Below are 13,367 nucleotides of genomic sequence, written 5' to 3' on the forward strand. Positions count from 1 at the left end.
GGGCCTGGGACCCAGCCTCACCCGGATCCAGGGGCACACGGCCTCAACCGGACCCAGGGGCACGTGGCCTCACCCGGGCCCGGGGCCCAGCCTCACCCGGATCCAGGGGCACACGGCCTCACCCAGACCCGGGATCCAGCTTCACCCGGACCCAGGGGCGCGTGGCCTCCCCCGGACCCAGGGGTGCGTGGCCTCTCCCAGACCCAGGGGCGTGTGGCCTCACCCGGACCTAGGTGCGCGCGGCCTCACCCAAACCCGGGACCCAGCCTCACCCGGATCCAGGGGCACATGGCTTCACCCGGACCCGGGCTCCAGCTTCACCCAGACCCAGGGGCACGTGGCCTCACCCGGACCTAGGGGCGCGTGGCCTCACCCGGGCCCGGGACCCAGCCTCTCCCGGATCCAGGGGCACACGGCCTCACCCGGACCCGGGATCTGGCTTCACCCGGAGCCAGAGGAGCATGGCCTCACCCAGACCCAGGGGCGTGTGGCCTCACCTGGATCCAGGGGCACACGGCCTCACCCGGACCCAGGGGCGCGTGGCCTCATCCGGGCACAGGGACCCAGCCTCACCCGGGTCCAGGGGCGCATGGCCTCACCCGGACCCAGGGACACATGGCCTCTCCCAGACCCAGGGGCGCGTGGCCTCTCCCAGACCCAGGGGCGCGTGGCCTCACCCGGACCTAGGTGCGCGAGGCCTCACCCGGACCTGGGACCCAGCCTCACCCGGATCCAGGGACACATGGCCTCACCTGGACCCGGGGGCGCGTGGCCTCTCCCAGACCCAGGGGCGCGTGGCCTCACCCGGACCTGGGTGCGCGAGGCCTCACCCGGATCCAGGGACACATGGCCTCACCCGGACCCAGGGGCGCGTGGCCTCACCCAGACCCAGGACCCAGCCTCACCCGGATCCAGGGACACATGGCCTCACCTGGACCCGGGGGCGCGTGGCCTCTCCCAGACCCAGGGGCGCGGGGCCTCACCCAGAGCTAGGTGCGCGAGGCCTCACCCGGACCCGGGACCCAGCCTCACCCGGATCCAGGGACACATGGCCTCACCTGGACCTTTTATTGGTTTTTTACAGAGAGGAAGAGAGAGGGAGTTAGAAACATCAATGAGAGAGAAACATTGATCAGCTGCCTCCTGCACACCCACTACTGGGGATGTGCCCACAACCAAGGTACATGCCCTTGACCGGAATCAAACCTGGGACCCTTCAGTCTGAAGGCCGATGCTCTATCCACTGAGCCAAACCAGTCAGGGCTGATTGGTCAGTTTCTATGCCAGTCAGTGTCTCTGGGCCTATCAACGAGGCCTGATCAGAAAGGCAGGGCTGATCAGCAGGCCCAGTGGAGGCTTGGAGAGAAATGGAGGCATGGCTGCTGGCCAGACTGGGAGAGAAAGAGAGAGGCAAGTGCTGATCAAAAGCTGCCACAGAGGCAATGGATCAGTCCCTGCTTCTCCCTTCAGGCCTCTCTCTGGCCCTGATTTGCAGCCCCCTCAGCAGTAAGTGCTGGGGCACCATGCCTGCAGCAGAAGCAGTCAGCACTGGGTTGCTCCGGCAACCCAGAGACTTCCGGTTGGTCGAGCCTCAGTTGTTACTAGTCGTTAGGACCCAGGGTTTTATATATTAGGATTATATACTAGGGGCTCAGTGCATGAATTCATGCACCTTGAAAAGAACTGTGGGCTGCGAGGCTGCGGTAGGCACAGGGGTGGGTCTCAGCCCATCCTCCGTGCCCCTGCCCGGCCCCTCCCACTTCGCTCCCATTTTCCTGTCTGTTGGCAGCCCTGATCCCACCACCGTCACTCCCATACACTGATGGCGCTGGCCCTGCTTGCACCTGAGCGATTGGGGCTGGTGCTGGCAGTGGGTGCAAGTAGGGCCAGTGCTGCTGCTGTCCCGATCGCCCCTCAGGAGCAGGGGGAGGTGGAGAAACCCTCAGGGGCCATCAGGGCCAGCAGCAGCCGCTGAGTGATCGGGACCGTGGCACATGGGAGCAAAGAATTTTCAATACCCACCAGAGGCTCACCCTGATTACAGCGACCCGCGCCCTGCCTTGGTCTGGCACCCCTGCTCACCTGCTCCACCATCTCGCAGCATCCAACACCCGCCATGTTCCGCACACACCCCCTGGTGGTCAGCGCACGTCATAGCGACCAGTTGTTCAGTTGTTTGGTTGTTCCAGCATTTGGTCTATTTGCATATTAGCCTTTTATTATATAGGATAGGATTATATGGAATGATGATAAGATTATTATATAGATTTTTTTAAAAAAAAAAAGCCCTAGCCAGCTTGGCTCAGTGGATAGAGCATCAGCCTGATTCCAGCCAAGGGCAAATGCCTGGGTTTCAGGCTCAATCCTCAGTGTGGGGCGTGCAGGAGGCAGCCAATCAATGATTCCCTCTCATCACTGATGTTTCTATCTCTCTCTCCTTCTCCCTTCCTCTCTGAAATCAATAAAGAAATATATTTTTAAAAAAGGTTATTATATAGGATGGTTCAGACTAACAGATATTAGAGGGGAGTGGGGGGGGTCTGCTGGGGAAAGAAGAGAATAGACAAAGAACATATATGAATTCCCATGGACACAGACACAATGTGGATACAGCCAGAGGGAGAGGAGGTCAGGGTCTGGGTGGAGGGGGACAAAGGAGAGAATGGGTGACATCTATAATGTCAACAATTTTAAAAAATACCTTAGCCCTAACCGGTGTGGCTCAGTGGAATAGAGCATGGGCCTGCAGATTGAAGAGTCCCAGGTTCGATTCTGGTCAAGAGCATGTATCTTGGTTGCGGGCACATCCCTAGTAGGGGGTGTGCAGGAGGCAGCTGATCGATGTTTCTCTCATCGATGTTTCAAGCTCTCTATCCCTCTCCCTTTCTCTCTGTAAAAAAAATCAATAAAATATATATTTAAAAACACCTTAATGACAGAAAATGGGTGGTTGATTTAGTACATGTTTAGGGAAAAGATCTAGATATCGTCAAAAGTTTTCATGAGGTGGGTTTCTTTCCTGTTATACAGAAGAGGGAAACTGAGGCAGAGGGTTAACGTTATGAGTCGCCAATGAATGAAAACTGCACCGAGAGAAGAGAAGGGACCTCAAAGTGAAAAAGACCTCGCGCAGAGGCCTCGGGAAACGGTCATTAATGGGGGCGGAGCCGGTGGGCCCACACAGTGACCTATGATGTCATCCGGACGTTAGATAGCGTAACATTACCTGGGCGTAGCCCCACTTTCCTTCCCGGAGAGTTCCGCTGTTGGTCAGGCACGGTCTGTATCAAGCCTCTCATTGGCTACTCGCTCCGTCAATCCGTTTAATTATACCAGCCTTCCGCCCCGCCTTCCCGATCCAGTCTCTGAGAGGTTGACGCGGCTGTCACTTCAGAAAGGTCCGCATTCCTTCCGCCTTTCTACAGCCGACCAGAGGCGAGGAAGGTGGATCCCAGGCGGCGCCCACCTCGGGGGCTCTGCTTCCGCCTCTGATTGGCTGCTCTGGGTGCCCGTCGCTACGCCACCCGGCGCTGATTGACTATCCTGCCGCCGCTCTGCGCGGCGCCGGCCCCGCCCCCGTCGGGTGTTTGTGGTGGGGCTGCGGAGCCGCGGATCCCGCCGGAAGCGCCAGGACAATGGGGACCCGGGACGACGAATACGACTACCTATTCAAAGGTATGGCCGGTGGGGCACAAATGGACGAGGTGCCGGCGGCCGACAAACGGGCCGAAGTTCCGTCCAGGCCGCTGGGCCCAGGTCGGAGCCCAGGACTTGGGGTCCGGCGGGACAGGCAGTCGAGAAGGCCGGGGCAGGCTGGTCTCGACAGCTTTGGGCCGGCGTATGCGACCCTGCAGACTCGGCAGACCTGAGGGCCCGAGGTTCCTTGGATGCGCCCAGGCAGGGCTGGAGCCCAGAGGAGGTGGGGCCCCCGGCGGTGGGAGAGGCCGTTGGAGGCGAGGCCTCGGGAGGGAACGGGACCGCCCCATCTTTTGGGGGCCGGTCTGGGTGGAAAGCTCCAGTAGGGGTGGGGGTGGGACCATTGGAGGCGGGGCTAGGATGTGGTGGGCGTGTCCAAGACGAGGGCGGACGGGTGGGGGCGGTGCTCTTCACCGGGTGGGCGTGGTTAGAGTTGGTGTGAGCATCTTTAGGGGCGTGGCCGAGAAGGGAGGCGTGGACTCTGCGGGTTGAGATGTGTGTTGGGGGACACCAGATTGCGTGGAGGGGTGCCTGGCGTGGGGACTGTGTGTGTTGGACCCAATCCTGGTGGTTAACAGCAACAGTTATCTCTCTTAACTCTTAGGACTCTTTTTTTCAAGAGGATATATAAATCGTTTAATGATTACACATAATAGTGGATGATGCACAAAAAATTCCCAACTATAATTTTATCTGGTTCATAAGCCTTCATGAATTTGCGTGTCATCCTTTCGAAGGGGCCTTGCTAAGCTCTATCATCCCAATTTTAGTATGTGTGCTGCGGAAGCAAGCACACACGTAGAACTCTTAATAGCACTATCCAAGAACCTGCACTTTTCTAAGCTCTTTACACACAAGAATTCATTGAAATCCTCACCACAACCCTGTGAGGTCAGTATTAGCCAGCCTCTTTTTTTATGGCCCTGGACACCGGCCCAGGGAGACAAGGACATAGTGAATAAGTGTTAGAGCAGCATTTGAAACCAGGCCATTTGTTGGCTTTACCACGTAGGGAGTGTATTTGGGGGAGCTTATGGCCAGGATCTGGGACTAAGGTATCAGACAGCCTCCTTCAACACAGCACGATGATGGCTTGGGTCCAGGCCAACCTGCTGGAGGATTTTCCCAGCCAGAGGGACAGAGGGCTTTGTGAGCCTCAAGTATGGCCTATGTAGGTCAGGCAGCCATAGCTGGCCTGCAGCCAGTTGGGGAACTCCTTCACCCTGCCCCAAGCTGAAGAGACATGCTACATGTTGCTAGAGTCCTTCATTTCTCAGCTCAGCTGGTTTAGGGGTCACTGGCTTTATAGTGCCTTCTGCGCCAACCTGGACTTTGGTCAGGCCTTCTGCTGTCCGTGCTGGCTGATAGTGGCTGCCCTTGAGAGCTAACTCCTGGGCCCACACAGGGTACTTTTAAAAAAAAAATCCTCACCTGAGGATATTTTTCCCATTGCTTTTATTTATTTATTTTTTTTAGAGAGAGAGTGGAGGGTAGGGAGGAAGGGAGAGGGGAGAGAGAGAGAGAGAGAGAGAGACAGAGAGAGAACATCAAAGTGAGAGAGACACATTGATTGGTTGCCAGGGCTGGGGATAAAACCTGCAACTGAGGTATGTGCCCTTGATGGGAATTGAACCCACAGCCCTTCGGTCCACAGGCCGATACTATAACCACTGAGCCAAACTGGCCAGGTCCACATGGGGTACATTTGCTCTGCTGCCTGCTATGTGAGGGTCTGCCTGCCACACTAGCTGTTGGAATCTTTCCTTATTGGGTGACCATCCAGCATCTTGGGGCATGCGACCTGAGAACTTGGGAGGTGTGGAGAGTGGGTGGAGCACTCCCTACCTGGGTGAGAGAGTGCCCATTGCAGAGCCCCAGAGTCTTCACACAGCACCATGTGCTCTGGAAGGTGCCTGCAGGCTGATCTGTCACTGGCAGTTGAGGCTCTGTGGTCAGCAGGCATCAGGCCAAGCCCTGGTGCAGACTAAGCCTTGTGGTTGGTCTCACCTTAGAGGCAGGGGAAGTTCTGTCAGGGTTTTGGGGACTGATGACAGGTGGTCTAGACTCCAATACTGCTACCCAGTATGCCCTTAGGAGGCTGCTCCTGGATCAAGGTGAGGCACACACCTGGCCCTGGCATTGCCAGGGCAGGGGGCATTCCCCCTGTCACCCCCTCTATGTTTCTGTGGTCATTTGCTTGTTATTTTCAATTGTTTGCTGATACAAGTAATCCAGTTCCAAGTGTTTGCACAAATCATCTTTTGCCTTTGGGTTATTTCCTTGAAGTGTATTCCCAGAAGTTCAGTTACTGGGTCAGGGGCAATGAAGCAGCTGTGTCTAGTCCACTTCCTGGAAACTAATTCCAGTTCTGTGGCACCTGGCATGGGGGGATGGTGCCCGCCTGCCCTGCTTCCCTCCCCCACTGACCTCCTTTTCTGAGACCACAAGGTCAGGGCTCTCCAAACTTTGGTCATCTGAGACCTCCCCTTCACACTTAAATCTTGTTGGAGGACCCCCCCCCCACACACACACACACACCTTTATCCTTTAATGTTTGTCTTTAAATTTACTCAGGTTTTCATTCTTTTAAATGAGAAAAGGAAAGTCTATTTGGCTCTGGCAAATAAAGAAGGGAGGAGGGAAGCCAGCAGGCATGCCACAACCTCCACATAACATAAATATGGCGGGTAGACAGATACATAAATATGCTGCACACCCTCCCGTCCCAGCCCCTCCTGAGACCCCGTGGCCTGCAAAGGGTCAGGCCTGGGCATTAGAGAGACATCCAAGACATGACTGCATCAGAAGGGTTGACCAGGGCCAACTTTCTCCCTGACCCTGCCACCTGGTAAAGGCCACCCTTTAGCAGAAAAGGGGACAGTCATCCACCCACCCACCCCCACCCTGTGCCCAACCTTCCTCAGGCTTCTGTCACCTTCCCCTGGCCCTGTCCTGGGCACAAAGGGGCCAACCTCTCACTTTGGGACGCTGGTTGCCGCCTGTCCAGCCCTCCCACCAGTCTTGTTTGTGTTGGCAGCCATATCACATGTTGGCTCTCCTGACCTCCACCCCAAGGCCAGCAGATCCTCCTGGGTGTTTTCCCCACGTGGTGTTTCTTTTCTTTGCTGCACATTCCCCTTTCCCCAGGAGTGAGGTTGTTGATTTGTACCTAATTATAGATTCTCACATTTATCCTGTCAACTGTGGGTCATTTTCCCAGCCCATCAGTCCCTTAAGGCTCCCCTGGTTTCTCCTCTGATCGACCAGGCTGTGGTGTCTATAGTGGGAGCAGTGGTGTCCCCAAGGGCCACTGAGGCCTTTCTAGAGCCACTCACCTGGCCCATAAGGATGTGGTTAATGTGGGAAGCTTCCACGGTGGCCCAGAGCCCTGTCCTCTGGGTTGTTTACACCCCTGCCCCATCTATAAGGACTTTTGGGAAAGGGGGCAAGGAGAGAGTGACTGCCAGCCCCAATGTTCACCTTTCTCTGCCAGGTGCTCCCAAGGCAGCCTCCTGGCTCTGCCACCTGTGCAGGACTCCGCCAGGCCCACTGGTCCCAGAACCAAGCACACCATCTTCTCCCATTGCACATGGTGGTCCTGCTGTGCCCCAGCTTCAAACACCTCTTCTTGGTTCTCTAATTTCCAGGGGACTAGCTGTGGTAAGATTGCCCCCAAGTGCTGGTTGCTGGAGCCTGGGATAATCAGGGTCTGCTTCCTGGAGGAGAGATGGGACTCTGCCTGAAGTAGGGGAGTGTGCTCCCCACCCAAGTGGCCACTCAGTTTGCCTGAGCATCTGAGTGGGGGCCCTGGTGGTGCTACACTGTTATGGGGCAGGCCAGAGGACCCAGGCCTTCAAGAGGTGCCAGTTCTTTGTTTTTGCCAACTAGGCTTGCCTGCCCTGCCAGCCAAGTGGTGTGTCTGGGGAGGCCATTTCCTGGCCAGCATTGCCACCACCTTCGGTGGAAATGCTAGGGTCGTGTCCACAAGGGCCCTTTATTTCCCCGAGACAATAGATTGCTTGTGCCTTTGACAGTGCCTTTCTCATTCCCACAATGTACCCAGAGCCAACCCAGCCACTGCCCTGCTGGCCATCTCTCTGCAGTGGGCACCTGTGCCAGGGAGTGCCCAGGCATCCTGGCCTTTTCAACATTTATATGGGCAATGGCTGGTGGCCCTCGTCCTATTCTTGCAGCCACTTTATCTTTTGTTTGTTCACTCTGTCCTATGTGTGGGGTTCTGTGCCAGGGCCTGGGGATACAGCAGGGAATGAGACCATCTGATATCATACCCTTGAAGAAGACTGACGAAAAACAAATAAGTGAAACCTGGCAAGTGTGGGAGGGTGGTAAGAGCTATGGAGGAAAGGCAGGGTGTGGGAGTGGGGAGTTTTGGAGGAGAGGGGTTTTAAGAGGACTGCAGGGAAGGCCACCTTGATTGAGTGCCATCTGAGACACCACATGGAGGAGATGAGGGTGGGAATCAGGTGGGTACCTGGGGAAGAACATTCCAGGCAAAAGGCAGTGTGCACTTGCACATCTCTGAGTCCTAGCGAGGAGGCCCGTGTGGCAGGGGCAGAGTCAGCAAGCAGGGGAGAAGAGAGGAGGTAAGGGCAGGGAGGGGACAGGGACAGGTCATACCAGGCCTTGTGGGTCCTAGGGAGGACTTAGGCTTTTACCCCAAGGGAGGTTGGGAGCCCTGGAGGTCTGTGGGCAGAAGAGGAGCAGGACCTGACTCAGGTGCTCACAAGTACCCCCTGGTGGCTGCCTCGGGAGAACAGCCTGTTGGTTGGAGATGAGAGTGAACTCAGGGACACTAGAGGGGAGGCTGGCACTGCCACCCAGGGAAAGAAGGAGGCTGCCTGGATTACCTAGGGTTGGGGCAGAGACGGTGGTAAGAAGTTGGGGGAATCTGGACATGCACACATAACATTTTTCATCGAGGAGAAATTTTTCATCGGGCCGAGGGTGACCAAGACTGCAGTGCTGACAGCTCTCCACTGGGCAGATCCACACTCAGATGCCAGAGCCCAAGGCCCATACTTGGGGGTCCATGTGGTTTCCAGCTGGGGCGTCTGATCTCTGTGTGTGTTGTTCCTTCTGTGCTGCATATACACCCAGGCATCTGTTCACACACAGACACAATGCTCCTCCAGTGTGCCCAGGGGCTGAGGCCAGCCTTCCCGGGCCTAGGACCTTCCTGGATCATCTCGAGTGGCCCCACTCCTAATGGGAAAGACCCACCAGGACTGCTTTGCCCTGCTCTGGAGGGCTCTTGTCCTGGCTGTTCCTGCAGGGCAGTCCAACCCTGGGGGTTGGCATACGGGAGGGTTAGCGGGCTCTATTCCCTCTTAATTCCATGCAGAGGGCACACTTCTCTTTTGATTGGGCAAGTTGGCTGTGTTGGGCTGAAAGTTTGCTTGCAGCCACTTTCCATGAAGAAGCAACAGGGTGGGCCTGGGACATGAAGCTTCTCATTTCCTGTGACTTAAAACTCTGGAGCCAGATTCTTGTCGGTAGGGACGTGGTAGAACAATAATAATAATTGCTTTCCCACTTATCTTAGCTGGCTGGATGCTGGCTGAGTTTTGATCCTGCAAGCTCCTGTGTCCCCTTCCCTGAACTGGCTCTTGTCCCTGTCTTGCTTTTCACACCTGTGGAAAAGGCAGTCCAGAGAGGTTAAGTGACTTGCCCAAGGTCACCCACCCCAGAGCTTACTTGGCTGCAGTGAAAGTTTGGGGGCTGATGGATCCCCAAGTCACCTGCCTGCCTGGATGCGTGGGTCCCTATGCCTTAGCTGGGGCAGCCCTGCTCTGAAGGACCAGACATAGGCAAGGGTATTGTGCTGTCTGCAGTGGCTGTGTTTCTGGAAACCTGGAGCCACTGTTTGCTTCTGCACCAAGAAATGTGGTCCTTGGGCAAGGGGCCTAGACAGCTCTGACTCCACCCTGTGGTTCGCTGTCACATTTCCGAAGAACCGGGGGCACTGCTGTGAAGGCTCTGCAGGTGGACGTGGGTGGCGTGTGGGTCTTTGCTGGGTGAGCTCCCCTGCTCTGCCCCGTGGAGCCGCACCTATATCCCTCCCCACCCTTACAGTGGTGCTCATCGGGGACTCGGGTGTGGGGAAGAGCAACCTGCTGTCCCGCTTCACCCGCAACGAATTCAACCTGGAGAGCAAGAGCACCATTGGTGTGGAGTTCGCCACCCGCAGCATCCAGGTGGACGGCAAGACCATCAAGGCGCAGATCTGGGACACCGCTGGCCAGGAACGCTACCGTGCCATCACCTCCGCGTGAGTGGCAGGGATGGGGAAATGTAGGTCTTGGACATAGGGCTAGTGGGCTCTGAAGGAGGAATAGGAGTTGGGCAGGAGGAGAAGGGGAGAGCACAACCCTGAGAGCAGTTGGCCCAGGGTGGAGGGATGAGACGCCCCCCCAGGAGCTGTGGGACCCTCGGGAAGACCAGTGCCCACTCTTGACCACTCTGTGACCTCATGTGGGCATGTCCAATGGCTCCTCTGACCCCTGGAGTGGGCCATTCTACTCTGCCCACACCTCAGTCCTGCCTGCTTGGCCTGCCCTGCCTGGCTATGTTCCAAGTCTTCCTCTTTCTCAGCTCCCTATGGCCACCCAGCCATCAGGACCTACTGGAGCTGCCTCCTCCCAGCCGCCTTGGCCATTTCCCCATTGGTCATGCTTTCCTCTCACTGCCTTCCATTGAAGCCTGGTTACGTCTTCATCTCTTTAATCCCTCAGGGTGGATGTGTGTCCATTAGTCTTCTTGGTGCGCCAGGCCACAGCAGGCATTGGAGCTTTTGCCGAGCAGCAGCCCTTTCCTGCATAGGCACTGTTTCCTTCTCCCTTTTTGTGGGTGTCTCCTGACCTCAGGCCCTTAACTCCCTCCTCAGGCCTCCACAGCCTTTTTATTTATTTAAGTTCTTAATGTATATTTTTTATTGATTTCAGAGAGGAAGGGAGAGAGAGAGAGAGAAATATCAACGATGAGCAAAAACCCTTGATCGGCTGCCTCCTGCACGCCCCCTACTGGGGACCGAGCCTACAACCTGGGCATGTGTCCTTGACCGGAATCGAATCTGGGACCCTTCAGTCCACAGGACAATGCTCTATCCACTGAGCCAAACCGGCTAGGATAGGCCCCCACAGTCTTGAGTTGAATCTGGGGCACAGAGTCCTCTCGCAAGGCCATGAAGGTCGCCCCTCGGCTGGGCTCTGCGTGGGTCCAGGAGCTTCTAACCACAGAATCTTGAGGGCCGCCATGGGACGCTGGCAGGCAGCTCATTCCTGGGCCCTGCCCCCTGTCCCCCCAGGTACTACCGAGGTGCAGTAGGTGCACTGCTGGTGTATGACATCGCCAAGCACCTGACATACGAGAATGTGGAACGCTGGCTGAAGGAGCTGAGGGACCATGCTGACAGTAACATCGTCATCATGCTGGTGGGCAACAAGAGCGACCTGCGCCACCTGCGGGCTGTGCCCACTGATGAGGCCCGAGCCTTCGCAGGTGAGCACCTACCAGTTGGTGAAGGGTTTCACTGAGGATCAGGGCCCTCCCTCAGGGGCCAGCTCCTGAGAACGGGACTTTGATTAAGGCATCCATGAAGTTTCTGGAAAGCCAGCAGCCCACTCCAGGTCCTTCCCATTTTCCCTGGCTGTCAGCATGGCCACAGTGCCATCCTCCCTCTTCAAGGAGCGGGCATCTCAGTCCTACCCTCTTGGCCCAGCCCTTCATTTCCTGGGCCAGCTGAGTGGTTAGGCACACAGGGGCCCCTAGAGGATGCAGGAGAGCCCCCTGCTCACCTGGGCAATATTCTCTCTATTCCAGAGAAGAACAACTTGTCCTTCATTGAGACCTCAGCCTTGGACTCCACCAACGTAGAGGAAGCTTTCAAGAACATTCTCACAGGTTATCCCAGGGTGTGGTGGGGGCCACAGGAACCCCCAGCAGGCCCCCCAACGGTGGTGTGGGAAGGGCACCAGCTACACTGGTTGCAGGCTTCAGAATGCAGCCCCTGACCCTTCATTTCTTAAACCTGCTGGTCAGTCTGGACAGGAGGACAGACATGGCAAGCTCCGTGAAGTCAGGCTAGATCCCACCCGTACTGGCACTTGGCACCCAGCTCCATGGGTAAACCCATGGCTCCACCAGGGAACAGCCAGAGGGGACTGCAGATGGCCTCAGGCCCAGAGCTCCTGGTTTTCTGGAAGTTTATTCTGAGGAGAAGGGGGTCTCTGATCTTTACGAAGAAGAGGCCTGGGCTGGGGAGGGTATCTCTGTGACCAGATGTGGGTTCTACCCTTGCTGAGTGCACAGGGGAGAATCCTATGTCAGAGGTGCAGGTAGGCCACAGTGGGGGCTTTTGGGAGGGGCACAACCTTAGGGGCACACCCTGGAGGAGGTGACATCCAGATGAGTCCTGCAGGGGGCCAGTCACCACAGGCAAGAGTATGCACGGCACTCACCTCACATCCCCCCATTGCAGAGATCTACCGCATTGTGTCACAGAAGCAAATTGCAGACCGCGCAGCCCATGACGAGTCCCCTGGTAACAACGTGGTGGACATCAGTGTGCCACCCACTACTGATGGACAGAAACCGAGCAAGCTGCAGTGCTGCCAGAACCTGTGACTGCCCCGTGCCTCGTCCAAGTATGCGTGCGTGCACATCCTCATCCTTCGCCTGCCCCTCACCATGATGTCTTCTCTGACCCGACCCTCTCTGTCCCTCTGCGACTGGCTCCTACCCCTCCACTGAGCTCTGCACAGTCACCTGGGCCTTAGGAAGAACAGGAGTCCAGCTGCACCATCTGTCCTTCTCCCCCGCCCCAGGGAAGCTTGAAACCTGGCTGCTGCACCTATTCTTGGGTCCCAGTGGGCCTCTGGGTGGGGTGAGGTGGGGAGGGTAGCAGGATGGACCAGGCCAGCCAGAGGCAAGAGGATGGGCACACCAAGCAGGCTTCAATTTTCCACAGCAGACTCCAGGGAGCAATTACCTCCCTTCCTCTCTGGCCAGTTGTCCCAGCTAGCCCTGGTCCCCACCCAGAACCCCCCTCGGGGCTGAAGCCTGAAGAACAAGTGACCAGGGGACTGGGTCAGGCAGACAGAGGCTCCTGGCACCCTACCACCCACATACAGCCAGCACCGGCACATGCCTTTGACCTCGGCCTCTCCTGTGCGTGCGTGAATCCAGCTCCTGCCTGTAGATATATGCTGGGAGAAGACCTCCCCCCCTTTCTGCACGCAGCGCACTCCCCACCCCTCCCTGTGCCCTTCTCTCTGTCTTGTCTCCCTGTCTGGTCAGGAACTGTTTGCAAGTGAAGCAATATCTCAGTGTTTTGTATATACAACCGCTCTTGTAGCCTTTGTTTTTTTTGTTATTGTAGAGAAACAGATTCTTTATACACTTTGTAAGATTGACGCCAAACCCCAGCTCTCAGATCTCTTATTCTCCCTGTGGCCCCTGTTGCCCCGATGCCTCATTTCTCTGTCCCGTTACTAAAATGTGTAACCCGACTTCCTGGACAGAAACCTGCTGCTGCACTTTTGTCTTCTTTCTCTCCTCCAGGTGGCCACCCCTGAGCCAGGCCCCTTGCTGCACACATCCTTCACTGGGCTGCACCACCGGGCTCAGCCTCACAGGGAGCTAGAACACCAGGC

General features: G+C 56.7%; 1 protein-coding gene and 1 non-coding gene across 2 annotated transcripts; one reads left to right on the forward strand and one right to left on the reverse strand.

The window, feature by feature from the left end:
• The first annotated feature begins 3,388 nt into the window (after window positions 1-3,388).
• On the forward strand, window positions 3,389-13,223 carry RAB11B (RAB11B, member RAS oncogene family). Its single transcript, XM_008151439.3, has 5 exons — window positions 3,389-3,675; window positions 9,790-9,985; window positions 11,021-11,214; window positions 11,536-11,616; window positions 12,194-13,223. The coding sequence occupies exons 1-5, from the start codon at window positions 3,636-3,638 to the stop codon at window positions 12,337-12,339; spliced, it is 657 nt and encodes a 218-aa protein (XP_008149661.1). The 5' UTR covers window positions 3,389-3,635; the 3' UTR covers window positions 12,340-13,223.
• Window positions 4,379-4,490, reverse strand: LOC114235132 (U6 spliceosomal RNA). Its single transcript, XR_003621315.2, has one exon. It is a non-coding gene; the product is annotated as a U6 spliceosomal RNA (small nuclear RNA).
• Window positions 13,224-13,367: the final 144 nt, after the last annotated feature.

The sequence above is a fragment of the Eptesicus fuscus genome, chromosome 6 (assembly GCF_027574615.1).
Source record: "Eptesicus fuscus isolate TK198812 chromosome 6, DD_ASM_mEF_20220401, whole genome shotgun sequence".
NCBI classification, from domain to species: Eukaryota; Metazoa; Chordata; class Mammalia; order Chiroptera; family Vespertilionidae; genus Eptesicus; species Eptesicus fuscus.

Excerpts from the sequence above, each read along its gene's own strand:
- RAB11B (XM_008151439.3), top strand. The coding sequence starts at position 3,636 with ATGGGGACCCGGGACGACGAATACGACTACCTATTCAAAG. Across the intron at positions 9,986-11,020 it reads TACCGTGCCATCACCTCCGC|GTACTACCGAGGTGCAGTAG; the intron begins GTGAGTGGCAGG and ends CTGTCCCCCCAG. Across the intron at positions 11,215-11,535 it reads TGAGGCCCGAGCCTTCGCAG|AGAAGAACAACTTGTCCTTC; the intron begins GTGAGCACCTAC and ends TCTCTATTCCAG.